The sequence below is a fragment of the Sinocyclocheilus grahami genome, unplaced genomic scaffold, assembly GCF_001515645.1.
Source record: "Sinocyclocheilus grahami isolate Dianchi unplaced genomic scaffold, SAMN03320097.WGS_v1.1 scaffold695.1, whole genome shotgun sequence".
In the NCBI taxonomy this organism is placed as follows: Eukaryota; Metazoa; Chordata; class Actinopteri; order Cypriniformes; family Cyprinidae; genus Sinocyclocheilus; species Sinocyclocheilus grahami.
In genome coordinates, this window is record NW_015505874.1 from 755,207 (window position 1) to 770,097 (window position 14,891).

General features: G+C 35.0%; 1 protein-coding gene across 1 annotated transcript in view; it reads left to right on the forward strand.

Moving 5' to 3' along the window:
- The window catches only part of LOC107559671 (ribosome biogenesis protein bop1-like), an 84,453-nt gene that overhangs the window by 57,776 nt on the left and 11,786 nt on the right, over nt 1-14,891 (forward strand). The window contains exons 3-9 of the mRNA XM_016243571.1: nt 1,809-1,963; nt 2,044-2,161; nt 3,169-3,270; nt 3,680-3,892; nt 6,772-6,933; nt 7,979-8,059; nt 8,513-8,582. Coding sequence (XP_016099057.1) covers nt 1,809-1,963; nt 2,044-2,161; nt 3,169-3,270; nt 3,680-3,892; nt 6,772-6,933; nt 7,979-8,059; nt 8,513-8,582 — 901 coding nt within the window. The remainder of the gene's footprint in view (nt 1-1,808; nt 1,964-2,043; nt 2,162-3,168; nt 3,271-3,679; nt 3,893-6,771; nt 6,934-7,978; nt 8,060-8,512; nt 8,583-14,891) is intronic.

Consider the following 14,891-nt stretch of genomic DNA (forward strand, 5'->3'; position numbering starts at 1 on the left):
CGCCTCCACACAGGATGTATCAGATTAGCAAGTCTTACTTTCCTTCCGTCGTGCTTTCGCTGACTTGGCACTGATTCCTTCAAGTTGGCAACGATGCCAGTCGCACCAGACAACACAAGCACTTCAGTCGGCCAGACATCAAGGTTACTGTAAATATGTCTCGTAGACATTTAGATTGCATTACAATCATATGTCTGTGAGGTCGATGGCATTAGCCAATCAGACGCGAGCCTTTGAAGATGAGTGGCATGTGGGCGTGGCTTCCGCAGCTGCTGTCGGCTGTGTGTGAAAGCGTGACAGCGCTGCCCACTCGGACCTAATTGGATATGGTAGGGGTGTTTTTATAGAAATCACTCACAGGTGTAGGACTCGCTTTAAAGTGGTGCTTGCAACCTCTGAGAACTTTCAGCTGTCTGCCGTTACCAGTGTGTGTTTGTGCGAGCGAGAGCGTGTGTGTGCATCTTTCCCAGACAAAGAAATCTCTATTTTCAGACCCAAGCTCTGTTTGGTTTATTAGCAGTCCTAGCTGTGTAATGTTCTTGTGGCATACTGTAAAGTGGGCAGGTTAGTGAGCTTAAATAAAAGGCGGACGGTTTTCTGCACCTGCAGAACTGAGTACAGCTGTAACCTGACCGTGACCGCTAGTAAAGAAGGTCGAGGGAATAACAGAACTGTGCAGTGTGACTTGCAAAACTAGTCTAGTAGGGCCGGGAATCAACTGATGGTACAATGATATATTGATATCGTGGTCGCAATATAATAAAATAGTGGTTCTTATGTGTGTTGTTTTGTGATCTTCTCTCACTCACTTCTCATTCATCTGTATTAAACTTCACTGCTATGTATAATGATTTTCTGAGCTTGTTCTGAGTTTGGATTTGTTTAAATAGAAGTTTAAATAATATTTTTACTATTATTAAAGGTCACAATACAATTCATAGGTCACTAATCACAAATGTATTTTTAACTATATTTTCATATATATACATATATGAAATTTAGTATTTTATATACATGATAGCATATTTTAATAATATAAAATATATTGAATATTATATTAGACATACATAGTGTGTTTATAAATGTGTGTGTAAATATATATAAGCTATGTATTATGTCTAATATAATCATTTATATATTTGTTTACAATTCTGCACATTCTAGGTCACTGATAAATATTTCTTTGTCTATGTATAATATTTTTTAAACAATTTTTACAAATATTTTCAAACATATTTTATTATATTTGCTTACATATAATTTTGCACTATTTCTAGGTCAGTGTATTTATATGTTGAATGTTTTTTCAACTTCAATTTTCTTTTAATCTTTATTATATTACGTAATTATATTAATATAATGTTTTATAATATATGTATAATATTCTGTAATAGTATATTTGATGTAATATTTAATATGTTTTATTTAATATGCTTGCATATGATTCTGCACTATTTCTAGGTCACTAATCATAAATATTTGTTCTTTATTTCAACTTCAATGTTCCTGTTTTTTTTTCCTCTCCAAAATCATAAAACTTTTTTTTTTCTCAGTTTTAATTTTCAGTATGATCCTGTCAAATACTTTGTCTTGATGTTAAATACCGTTTAAGTATAAGAAGCTTGACAAAAAAAGATGCATATGTGCATGACCAAGATCAATGGAAATGTTGGCTTGCTTTAATACTATAACCAGTCTTACTCTGCTGGTACTAGAGAAATGCAAAATATTCTGTGGTGTTGATCTGCTACATCTAAACTTGATGAGATTCCCTGTTGATCTTTATCACGTTCTCTGTCCATTCACAGGACATCCGTAACACCGTCGGCAACATCCCTATGGAGTGGTACAAGGATTATCCCCACATCGGATATGATCTGGAAGGCAAGAAGATCTTTAAACCAATCAGAAACAAAGATGAGCTGGATGAGTTTCTCGACAAGATGGAGAATCCCGATTACTGGTGAGGAGCATCTGGAACGTCCATTTAAACTCATTCATCCTCTGTAATTGTTTAGCACTCATTCTGTCTGTCATTACTAGGCGTACCGTCCAAGACAAGATGACGGGGGCTGATATCCGTCTGTCGGATGAGCAGGTGGACCTCGTGCACCGTCTGCAGCAGGGCAAGTTCGGTGACGTCAACTTCAACGAATACGAGGTATTCCGATCTGGTTTTCCACTCTGTTAGTGTTGGATTCGAGCACAGATCCGACAGTAACAGAATTTGTCACCTCAACATCTGCAGTCTGGTCTGTGAAAACCTCTTAAAACAGACTTCTAGATAATAACCCCAGCGCACGATGAGGAAAAAATGAAACTCCTCGTTTATGAAGCCACACGAAGCCCAGCCCGAGCCTGTGCTCACCGCCGACAGATGAAGTAACGAAACATTAACGTGAGCGCAATTAGCCATCTTAAGAAAAACACAGCAGCCCAGGCTGACCTACGCAGGAGGTAATGAGTCTGGATGGTGTCATGGCCACCGTTTAGCGGCTTCGACTTAACAAGCATCAGCGCTAATTGTGCATCGCTGTCTCTTTTGGCGCAAACAGGAAGTGAGTCAGTCCACAGTTGGTCTGTCTGTGATCAGTTAGTCGACCTCAGACAGGCTTTAAAGAGCGTGAGCGTGAAAAAGCCACCTGTCTTCTGACTGGGACTCATTGCGTCTGGTTGATTAGCCCAGATGTTCTCATTTTCACAATGCCAAATTAAACAGAACACAAATAAACTTTTAGGTTCTATATAATAGAAAATTGCTGCGCATACATACATATACAGTATATACATTTATTTATACACACACACACACACACACACACATAGTCATAAATAAATAAAAGACTGCACAGCAATTTTCTATTTTATATATATATATATATGAATGTCAAAATAAAGGCTAAAATATTAACGCAAACTGTATACAATTATGATTTAATAATTATATACAATTATTATATATAAATTACAATAAACTGTTTGTGTGTGTGTGTGTGTGTAGGCTCATTTATCAAAAGTGCTATTAATTTACTAAGGTCTTTAAAATGTAAAAAATTCCTTACCTCACCTTTAATTGCGTCTAAGGTAATAACGATATGATGTCATTGATTAAACTCTTCCTTTGCATTAATGTTTTATTGTGTCTCTCCATTTTGCTTGTGTTTCTAGCCTGCGATCGACTTCTTCTCCAATGAAGTGATGATTCACCCCGTCACCAACAGGCCTCAGGATAAACGAAGCTTCATTCCTTCGCTTATCGAGAAGGAGAAGGCAAGTTTTGTTGTCCTTGTCACACCTTACAATTTATGTTTATGGTGAAAGCGTATATTTACTATGAATCAGGAAACGGCATGAGAATAGTCATGTTTCGTCTCCTAACTGCTCCCAGCTGTGCTGCGTTACAAATAATGATTCCCACATAGTTTTTAAAGTGGAAAGAGGTCTAAAAAGCCGACTTGATGGGGATCTGAAATTGGACGCTGAAAGAAATCAGACCTGCAAACTTTTCAGTAAAAAAAGAAGGCATTCTGGCTGATTCCGGTCACTATATACAATGCGACGTGTGCAGCGAGTTTTGAGTAATGATCGTTCACATGTGCTCTCAATCATGACAATGATGTGTTACTGTGTGTGTTTTTCTCTCTACTGTACCGTCACTGCATCCATCTCTGTCTGTTAGGTCGGGAAGTTGGTCCATGCCATAAAAATGGGTTGGATCAAGCCACACAGACCCAAGGAAACCACCCCGCAGTACTATGACCTGTGGGCAAAGGAGGACCCCAACAGCATCCTGGGACGCCACAAAATGCACATCCCAGCACCCAAGATGAAGCTTCCTGGTCACGAAGAGTCATACAACCCTCCTCCGGAATACCTGATGTCAGAGGAAGAGGTGTGTTTTTAAGGAAACGTTCACCTACATTTGTCAAATGTCATTATTTACTCACCCTTATGTCACGCATGATATCATTTTTTTTAATGTAGTGCTTTAAAAAAAAAAAAACACCATAAAAGTCATCCAGTGTCATTAAGCCTGGTGCAACAAGTTTCAACTTAAAAAAAAGAAGAAAAAAAATTATGATCAATAAATCTGCTGATTATGTCTTCAGTTAAATTAATTAAAAACATAGTAACAAGTAACTCAAATTAATATTTTTCTGGTAATATAAGAAACTTATTTATATCCCTTTCTTACAGTCATAATATAGCAATGTATTTACAGTATATATGGCATTACTAGCATTAAATGTGGGATTTAATTTAAATATAATCAATTTAGAACCAAAATTGAATGTGCAATACCAAATGTTTGATCGAAAAACATTTATTGATCATTTATAGATTTAGGTAATTATAGAATTTATAGATACAAAACATTATAATAATTATTACTAAAATAATTATAATTAATATATTATATATCAACATATTAAAATATTATTACATTTACATCCCCTTTCTCTGTATCACCTTATCTGTGTATACGCTGAATTCTTGATGTTAACGTCCAAGAACAAATATTTAATAAAAATATATATTTATTTTAATTATTAAAAATGTATATAAAAATATTTCAAAACTAAATGAATAAAGAAATATTAATACTTATATTTTATAATTTATTAATATTTATTAATCAACTAAAATATTCAGTTTACAGTGCCTTTGTTTCTCTGTTTAATCCACAAATGCTCGATTAATGAATTTAACATCCAAGAACAAATATTTAATAAAAAAAAAATTTAATTATTAAACATTAATATAAAAATATTTCAAAACTAAATGGATAAAGAAATAATACTTATATTTTATAATTTATTAATATTTATTAATCAACTAAAATATTCAGTTTACTGTGCCCTTGTTTCACTGTTTAATCCACAAATGCTCGATTAATGAATTTAACTTCCAAGAACTAAAATTTTATTAAAATATATTTATAAATAAAATATATATATTTAAAAAAATATATATGTATAATTTTATATTTAATACGTATTATTAAAATTTCATTAATTTTAATATTTATTGGATGTGTTAAACTATTACATTTACACTAAACACATATTTAATTAAAATAGTTATTATATGTACATTATTATATATTATAAAATATACAGTATAAAATGCATATTTATATTTTAGAATTAATAATTATAATAATTATAATTAATATTTATTAGTGTATTAAAATATTACATCTACACTGCCTTTCTATTTTGAAGTCCCATCTGTTTGATGCACATACACTTGCTTTATAAAGTCAGACATTTAACAGAGAATCGCTTGCTTTCCGAGTCTTTATGCTTGTTTGCATATAAAAATATAACCGTCAAATGTAAATTATTCACTCCAGAAAAACATCTTTGATGCACATTTAACAACACACAAAGTAAAGGTTATTGGTGAATAATGACTTAAAGGTGACATATTATGCCCCTTTTTACAATATGTAATATAAGTCTCTGGTGTCCCCAGAATGTGTCTGTGAAGTTTCAACTCAAAATACTCCACAGATCATTTATATCATCATTTTGAAAATGCATATTTTGAGTGGAAGCAGAAACGGGCTGTTTTTCTGGCCGGTGTCTTTAAATGCAAATGAGCTACTGCTCCCCGCCCCCTTTTCTAGAATAGAGCTGCGCTTTACAGCTCGTATCTGCTAAAAACATCTGTTTTGGTTCTGATTATCATGTTTATCACGCTGAAATCATGCGGTTTAAACTATATGAGTTTAAACTTCAGATATAAGGTTTTCTGAGCGTGCACATCTGAAGCACACGGACAGTTACATGCTGTAACAGCATGTGAGTACTAAATTAAGTTCTCATTCACACAAGTTTACGTTAAAAACACACGAGTTACAAAAACAGTTGGTTATGTCTGTGACGGTAAACAGCTGGGAAATAAATCGCTTGTTTATTTTAGATCTGTGTGGCAGCAGCAATATACAGTAGCCTAAATAAATCAATAAATCCACTGCTCTGTTGTCTCCTCTGAGGCTGGGACTCTAAATAGTGTTCTGTGCAGCCAAAGACAGAACAGTTAGCATGTTTTGCTCAAACTTTCACCATGGCATTTGAGCTGGTACACTGTTGTCACTTGCGAAATCAAAATGACGGTGCCTTGAGTGGAAGTTTATAGATTAAGGGGCGGTAATATTATAATGAGATCCCTTTGCCACGTCACCAAGGGAGCAAAATCAGATGCGCTTTTTATTTCTCAGACACCTGCAGAAAAAGGCTTACCTAAACAAAGTGATTGGGTTCATCTTTTTCATGTTTCCTTGGTTGGTAGATGCACCAGGGACATGATTATAGCACTTTAAACCTGTAAAAGCCAGATTTTCATGATATGTCACCTTTAATATTTGGAATACGTCATATGTACTGCTTTATGTTGAGACTTGGTCGCTATGATCTGGAAAAGAACAGCATGTGTGCAGAACTCATACATGAGATTTTGGAAACAGAAGAGTAAATAAAGGCAGATTCATTTTGAAGGATTCAACTCTTCCTTTAAAATGTCACTCACATCATTTCACACCTGTTCTCACAGCTCCATTAGGCCTCTACAATTTGCCTAGAAGTCATTTGCGTATGTTTTACATGCTATAGTTAACTCTGTAGAAACACGTGCATCCCCTCTGCAAGTTAATCTTTATATGCAACCAAATTTTGACCCCAATTTTGCCTGCACCTGTTCTTTAGTCCAGCTTTGTCAGAGTTCTCATAACGTTTGCTCTTTGTTGTGTGTGTGTTTGTTGTTCAGAGACTGGCATGGGAGCAGCAGGACCCCGAGTACAGGAAGTTGAGTTTCCTGCCGCAGAAGTTTGCCTGCCTGCGGGCCGTTCCTGCGTACTCGCGCTTCATTCACGAGCGGTTCGAGCGCTGCCTCGACCTGTACCTGTGTCCCCGGCAGCGCAAGATGAGGGTGAGATGCCTCTGCATCCGGTTCTGTACAAATAAACTCTACAGGCAGTACTTAGAAGATGTAGATGGCTTTAATGTCACCAAACAGAATTATGAATTACAGTATGACCAAAAAACTCACATTTGTATATCTTCAGTTAACTCCTCTCAGGTTAATTTGGTTCTTCAAATACACTTGGGAATTGATATATACCTGTATATATATGTGTGTGTGTGTGTGTGGGGGTGTATATGAAAAAAAATTAACTTAAATGATTTTAGCAAATGGCTGCAATATAACAAAGAGTGAAAAATTTAAGGGGGTCTGAATACTTTCCGTACCCACTGTATATATGTGTCTGGATTTAGTGTTAGATATTCAGCAGTTCAGCAATTTATTGGCAATAAGACAGCAGTGTGATGACAAATTACATTAAAGAACAAATTATTAAATAAAATAATAAATTACATAGATATTAGTTTTCATATACATATAATGGTACTTAAATTATTTCAATATATGTTTTTTTATATATAATATAAATGTTATTATATTATTCACAATTATTTCCTATATGTACAGGAAATTAATTCAAAATGTACCTTATTTACTATTATAATGAATAAATTGAGCATAATTCATTATAAAAATCCAATTCACATATATGAGCAAAATTAATAAAATATATTTATTAAATTATCAATATTGAAATAAGTTAATTAGTTCGAAACTAGATCAATTTTGATTTTTTAAATATATGTGTGTGTGTTTGTTTTTATTATGCATATTTTATTCATTCACATTGAAAAATTCAATTCACCACATATATGAGAAAAACATTTTTTTTTACTTTAAATATTTTATTATGCTGCTTAATAGTGATATAATTTTCTGATATTTTTAAAAATATTATATTGTTACTGTTTTTTTTAAAAGCATTGAGGCAATCAAATTATACAACCAAGCCTTCCTCCAGTAGCATATCATATAACAGAAGCATTGCAAAAGCTCTCATCTTTTAATTTGTTTTAACAAGAATATTGTCCTTTTTTTTTTTTTTATTCAGGTGAATGTGAACCCAGAAGACCTGATTCCTAAACTTCCCAAACCCAAAGACCTGCAGCCCTTCCCAACCACACAGTCTCTGGTATGTCATCTTAAACTGGTCTGGGATCATTTTTAACAACCCGATTGTGACGATGACTGTCAGAGGAGCAGCTTGTAGATCAGATACTCATGATATTTCTGGCCTAGACTTTATAATGGCAGGACGGTGAGTTCTGATTTTATTGAGACAGGAAACCGTATTACTTACTGTACCGCGTGGGTGAAAAAGATCAGAAGGCGAATATTTTTGTTGTTGAAATTGTAGACTGTGGCTGTAAAACTGCAGACATGTAACAGGGTTTGTCTCATTCTTTTGGACTGGGTTAAAGAAGAACAAAAATGTTAATAAATCAACTAAATATGTTTAGTGGTAATGGACTAATGTGAAATAATAGAGTCCTGAACGTGTCCTTGAATGATCTCTCACTGTCTGCTTTTCTTCTCTGCTGTTTCTGTATGTTATGATGATTTTGTCGGTGTTTGTGTATGACAGGTGTACCGTGGACACTCTAGTCTGGTCCGAAGCATCAGCATTTCTCCCAGCGGACAGTGGCTTGTGTCCGGTGAGTCCCGTCTTTCCCTGTTCATAATTCACCCTGATTTTCAACAGATATTCCCACTGAAATGACCCGCACAGATAGCAGTGACAATCAAGGCATCTTATTGTAGCCAAGGCTTATTGGTTACCACATGTAGTCCAACACATTGAGCCATGGTGCTTGAATGGTTGGCGTTTGGCTCACAACAGTTTTATTTGATACAGAAATATTTTTTATTACTCCGAATTTTTTAACATTTTTTAAATGTAATAATATATGTAAAATAGTCCTGATAATTTAATAATTAATAAAAAAAAATGTAAAAATAGTCCTTATAATTTAATAAGTAATGAATAAAAAAGTAAACATGTAATAGTAGTCATAATAAAAATAGATAATATATTAAATTAACTGTGAATACACACACAATCACGATCCGCTCATCATGATAGGTCTCCTTTTCCTCTCTTCTAGACTGATTTCGTTTTTATTTTTATAGGTTTTGGCAGCACGTCCCTATTGTTAGCCGCTCTGTGAAATAACCTCATTTGTTGATGGTTCAGTTTTGAGTTATTTGTCATTTTGAATGCTGGACAAACAATTTCTTAATCGTTTTAATCTTGATTTTCTTTCCCCCATTTATATCTTTTATTATTGTATTTAGATGCAATTTTAGGACATTAATTAAAAAATGACCTTAATATTTAGTATCGTAATCATGGTCTTGTTGTCCGTGATTATTAATGCAAATAATAAATAAATGTTTTCATAACCTTTCATCAAAATGGAATAACTTTCTATGAATTATTTGATGACAAATTTTGAATGCTGGGCAAACACTATGCAAATATTGATTTTTTTTTTTCTTTTTTTTCTTTTTTCAAAAATAAAGATTTTAAATTATTTTAATTATTTAAAAAATATATATTTTTTTTTATTTATATTAATCATAAAATTATTTTAAAGAATAAAAAAAAATTCTAAATCTCAGTTTTCCCCATTATAAAGAAAAAATACAAATGTGATTCCAGTTCTGTGAGGATTATATGTTTAAGTCTAAAGAGATTTCATACATAATGGAGGAAAGGCCTCTCTTGAGTGCAGTCTGTTGATCATTATCCGTTATTTTATGTTCGTGGTCCTTTAGATACATAAATGCACACTATAACCCATCGTATTCCCTCAGTAGGGCCGGCATCTGATTGCTATTAACTTGAGGGGGATATAAATTACTCGAACGAAACGAGTAGAAAGCATCATTTTAATAACACATGCAGTCAATTTCACTCAGTGTTAGCGATGGGAGCGGCGCAGCCAAATCCACAGAAACCAAATGATATTCGTACAGTATGAAAATGCGGTTGAATTTGCCCGTCTGATTTGAATGTGGTGATCCAGGTAATAATACCGGCCTTTCAGACGCAGAATGGAAATGGTTTCCTAGAATGCTTTGCAGTTGGGGCTCAAATAAGGCAGATAAACAGGGGGAAAGAGCAGAAAACGGTGTAGATGGGGGCTGGTTGCATTTTAGAGGCAATATCTGCTCAGCCGTCCATAACAAAGAACTTCATGAAGCGCATATGCAAAACCACTACAGTAAAGGGTTGCTCTTTTGTCAAGCTATAAAATATATTAAAGCCGTAATTAAAAGCTCTTTCCCACAGTAAAAATTGGCAGTTGACAACCTCCCAGGCATCACAACCCTTCTCGCCCTGGGCCTGCCCAACTTTCTTTGGGTTAGTTTGGTGTGTGATAATTTCTTCCATATCAAAGGATCGGGCGCTCATGACAAAGCCCTAGTGAGACTTTTGTCCCAGGACTTTGTTCAGTCTTTGCATCCTGGGTTTTCTCATTTTGCGTACGCTGATTTGGGAATTGCAAGTCGGAAAGTTTTTTAAAGAGATTGTGCAGCCAGTGGTTGTAAAACTGGGCTAATTTGTTTTGAATGCCAGCAAATGTCAGGAAACACCAACAATTTGCTTCTCAGTTTTGTTTTTATTCTTGTTAGTGGTGTTTACTAGGTCAAGCTTCATTAATACCAGTTATTAAACTTAAGGTTTGTGATTTGATCAAACCTTTAACATTGAACTACTGTTCATACATTTGGGGTCGATACGATTTTTTAAATGTTTTAAAGTCACTTTTGCTCACCAAGGCTGGATTTATTTGATCTGAAGAAACAGTAATTTTGTGAAATATTATTGAAAATTATTTCAAATAACTGTTTTTCTATGTTAATATTAGAGCCCGACCGATATATAGTTTTGTTGATATGTGCCTATCGCAGATATATCGGTATCGGCGAATATGCCGCCGATATACCCCCGATATGAAATTTTTTTTTAGAGAACATAAATCGCAGATAAAATGCTTGTAAATGGCGTAATTATGTAGTTTGTCCAGCAGAGCGCGCTCCATTGTTTGCTACTGGCGACCTGGATGAAACGCTTTAAAGCTTAATTGTATGAAACATCTTTGAAACTTTGAAAGGCCATATCTCCGTAACGGCGTGGCAGATCCGCACCAAATTCGGGGGATTCCTTCAGCTCGAGGAACCCTCTCGAACGCCGAATGGAGTGTATGTCTCGAGGCCCCCTTTCGAATGAGACCACCCCCGCGACGATAGCCCCTGGGGTCCGGGAGTTACGGGCAGTCAAATTCGCGGTCGGGCGTCGACCGATCTGGCGATCCCGGGGGGCTACCGATGCGCGGAGGGTGGCGTTCGAGAGGGCTTCTTGAGCTGAAGGGATCCCCGAATTTGGTGCGGATCCGCCGCCGCATTCGCGAGATGGAGACACCAGCCAACACTTTCACTTCAGTAAGGAGGTCTCTTGTTCAGGCAGCAGCATTCCTCGTTTTTCAGACCCTCTCGAACGCCGAAAATCAACGCGTTTTAAAAGGGCGGGGCATAGAGGAGAAACAATAATGTACAGTATGTGGAAAATAATGTGTTGAGCTTTAAACCGCATAAACACATTTCATTACATCAAATACACAAAATAATGTTCTTTTTAGCAGCATCATATGACCCCTTTAAAATAAACTTCAACTGAATAAAGTTGAATGGAATTGAATTGAAATAAAGTTGAATAAACTTCAACTTTACTGTTCAGTGCACTGATGTCAGACTCATTTTGGATAATAAAGTGTATTGTTAAATTGTTATATGCCCTGCCTCCATTACATGTCTTTGTCACGTCATTATAAGTGTTTGATCACCACATTTGAGTGATCATTGCAAAAAATGTGTTAATGTATACCAGTATATATTCTGTTTATGTATATACCGTATTCTATATATAGTACCAGTCAAAAATATACGCAAAGAATATCTGCCGATATATCGATATTACTCCCTAATATCGGTATCGGCCCCAAAAAAACGATATCGGTTGGGCTAGTTAATATGTTTTAAAATGTCATTACTCCAGTCTTCAGTGTCACATGATCCTTCAGAAATCTTATGTGCTGCTTGGGAAATATGTATTATTACCACTGTTGAAAACAGTATATGTTTTTTAATATATAATCAGTAATATTTTTGTGGAAACCGCAATATGCTTTATTTCAGGATTCTTTGATAAATCGAAAGTTTATTTGAAATGTAAATTTTTTTAAACATTCAAAAACATTATAAATGTTTTTACTGTCACTTTTGATCAATTTATGCATCCTTGCTGAATAAAAGTATTTATTTATTTCGGGGGGGGGGGGAAATTACTGACCTCACACTTCAATTTAACAGTAATTTAATTATTAAACTTTGTCCCGTAACTCATCAGACACTGATAGATGATAAAAAAGTGGGGGGAAATCCCACATTGAAGAGAACATTTTCAGACGATGTAAACATTTTTTTCTGGAGACTTCCAAAATGAAGCAATGATGAGAATCTCACAAGAATTTGGTTTTACAGACTTGCAAAACGAAAACGCTGCAATTACAGCATGTCAAACCTACAGTTACAGTTTTTGCGCTGTAGTTAGATTGCAGTCTATGACATGAGAGAATGCTGTGAAGAAGGACTGAGGTTACGCGACTGTACATATTTACATTTACAGAGCTCGATCATGGCCTGAGAGAGCCTCAAACAGCATTCCTCACTAATGATGTGGCTAAACGAAGATGAGCGGAGACATTATAAACTCCAGCATGACAGTCACTCCATGAACTCACTGCGATCCACATGTTCTGTTTGAATCAACAGAGAACTCCATTTCTGAAGACTCATTTGTTTAGGATATGAATGTTTTGAACGGATTTAAAGTGTGGGGTTGAGATTCGTTTACGATTTAGATTTTTTTTTTTTTTAATTGGTTTGTTTTTAAATATATATATATATATATATATATATATATATATTTGTCTATATACTGTATATAGACAAACTGAATCCACCTGTTTTTTAATCCTTTCATTTAACATGCACCGATAGAAGTGTAAATGTGAGAAAAAAGCTAGATAGATAGAGAAACTCCACGAGAATTGAATCTCAGTGTGACAATTGGGTGCATTTGTAAAGTTGGAGTTTAAAATAAAAAGGAAGCTCTTGGGTGCCGTCCGAAAACACAACTACAAATTAACAGAGCGGCTGAAAGAGATCGTGGTCGGCGGGGAGCCCTGCTCAGCCACAGGAAGTGCTTATGCCTCAGATCCATACACTCCCAAAAACATGCTACACAACACACTCATGACCCTGTGTGAGAAACCCTGGTCATACAGGCCGTTTCAGTGTATAAACTGTGAGAAATACAGCATTTTAAGGAGTTTCATCATATGACCCATTAAGTTTGTGGGCGTTTTTTGCCATTTATAGATTAAGTAGTTATACAATTGTACAAAAATTATCATAAATGAAAAATTGAGGCTTTTTACATTAAAGGGGTCACATGATGCTGCTAAAAAGAACATTGTTTTGTGTATTTGGTTTAATGAAATGTGTTTGTGGTTTAAGGTTCAAAAAACACATTATTTTCCACACACTGTACATTATCATTTCTCTTCTATGCCCCGCCTTTCTGAAACGCATCGATTTTTTACAATGCTCATCGGTCTGAAAAGTGAGGTGGGCTCTGATTGGCCAGTTATCCAGTGCGTTGTGATTGGCCGAATACCTCAAACGTGTGACGCAAATGTTACGCCCCTCATGAGCGATGATTCAAAAACATGAAAACCCATTATAAACGAGGCATTCAGTGGGGAATTAATTATTATTTATAATGTCTTATACTGTCTTTTTACACGTTGCGTTGCATCGCGCCACGTAAACATTAAACCATGTCTGCATTTGTGATCGGAGAAATTACAAACAACAAGCCCTACTCTACACTGGCCAAAAAACTTGCTTTAAATATATAAAATATAAAAACTCTTTAAATATAAAAAACGTACTTACAGTCTTTGAGTCAGAACAGCCGGCATTGTAGTCTACTCTACCAGGATCAGGAAACAGTCCTCCATAAAATGTGCTGCACACATCTGAATATTTAGGTTGAAGTGTTCTGGAACAGTGTTGTAAATACAACTTAACCACTGATTTCTTATCGTGTCCATTTTTGGACGGCCAAACAAAGTAGTTTCACTTTCACAATGAAACACAGCGTCACACACGGTGGCCTAGAGCAGTGTTTCCCAACCTTTTTTTAGTCGCGGCACCCTTTGGAAATTTTAACAAATTTGTGGCACCCTACATAATAAATTGTCACAATATTTAAATTTTTAAATTCGATATGATACTTTGAAAAGTATAGATATTCGGTACAGCAGGGAAGAACTGCAGAATATAATGTCATACAGATATTTTTAATATTATAATTTTTTTTGTCCATGGTGGCTATCAGTAGGCTAATTTCTAATGAAGAGACCAATTTATATGACAGATTTTCAAGTAGGCTTTAATTCATATGTAAACATTGTTTTAATTACCATTATAACTTAAACTATCTCACAAATTTTTGCTCACTCAGTGTATTTTTGATTTTACAGTGGGGTAATTTTGTTGCAGTAGCGCGAGATCGCTTGATTTCAAACTTTGAATTGAATAAAAAATGACAAGTAAGCAGTCAGTAATAAAATAAGAACAAATAAAGAAATTAATAATGATAGCACAAATAAAAAATAACGACAGGCCTACAAATGAAATAAATTGCTTTTTAGTTTTTCAGGTCTAACAGTAGGGCTATTAAGAGATTTAGTTTTTTTTTGTTGTTGTGTTTTTTTTTTACCAATTATCCAAATAATGTTTAGTCCTAGAAAGCTATTATTATCAGAGGACTCATAACATGCGGTTTGCAGATCAATGAATGAGAGGGCAGCGTTACCAGAGTTGCCCAT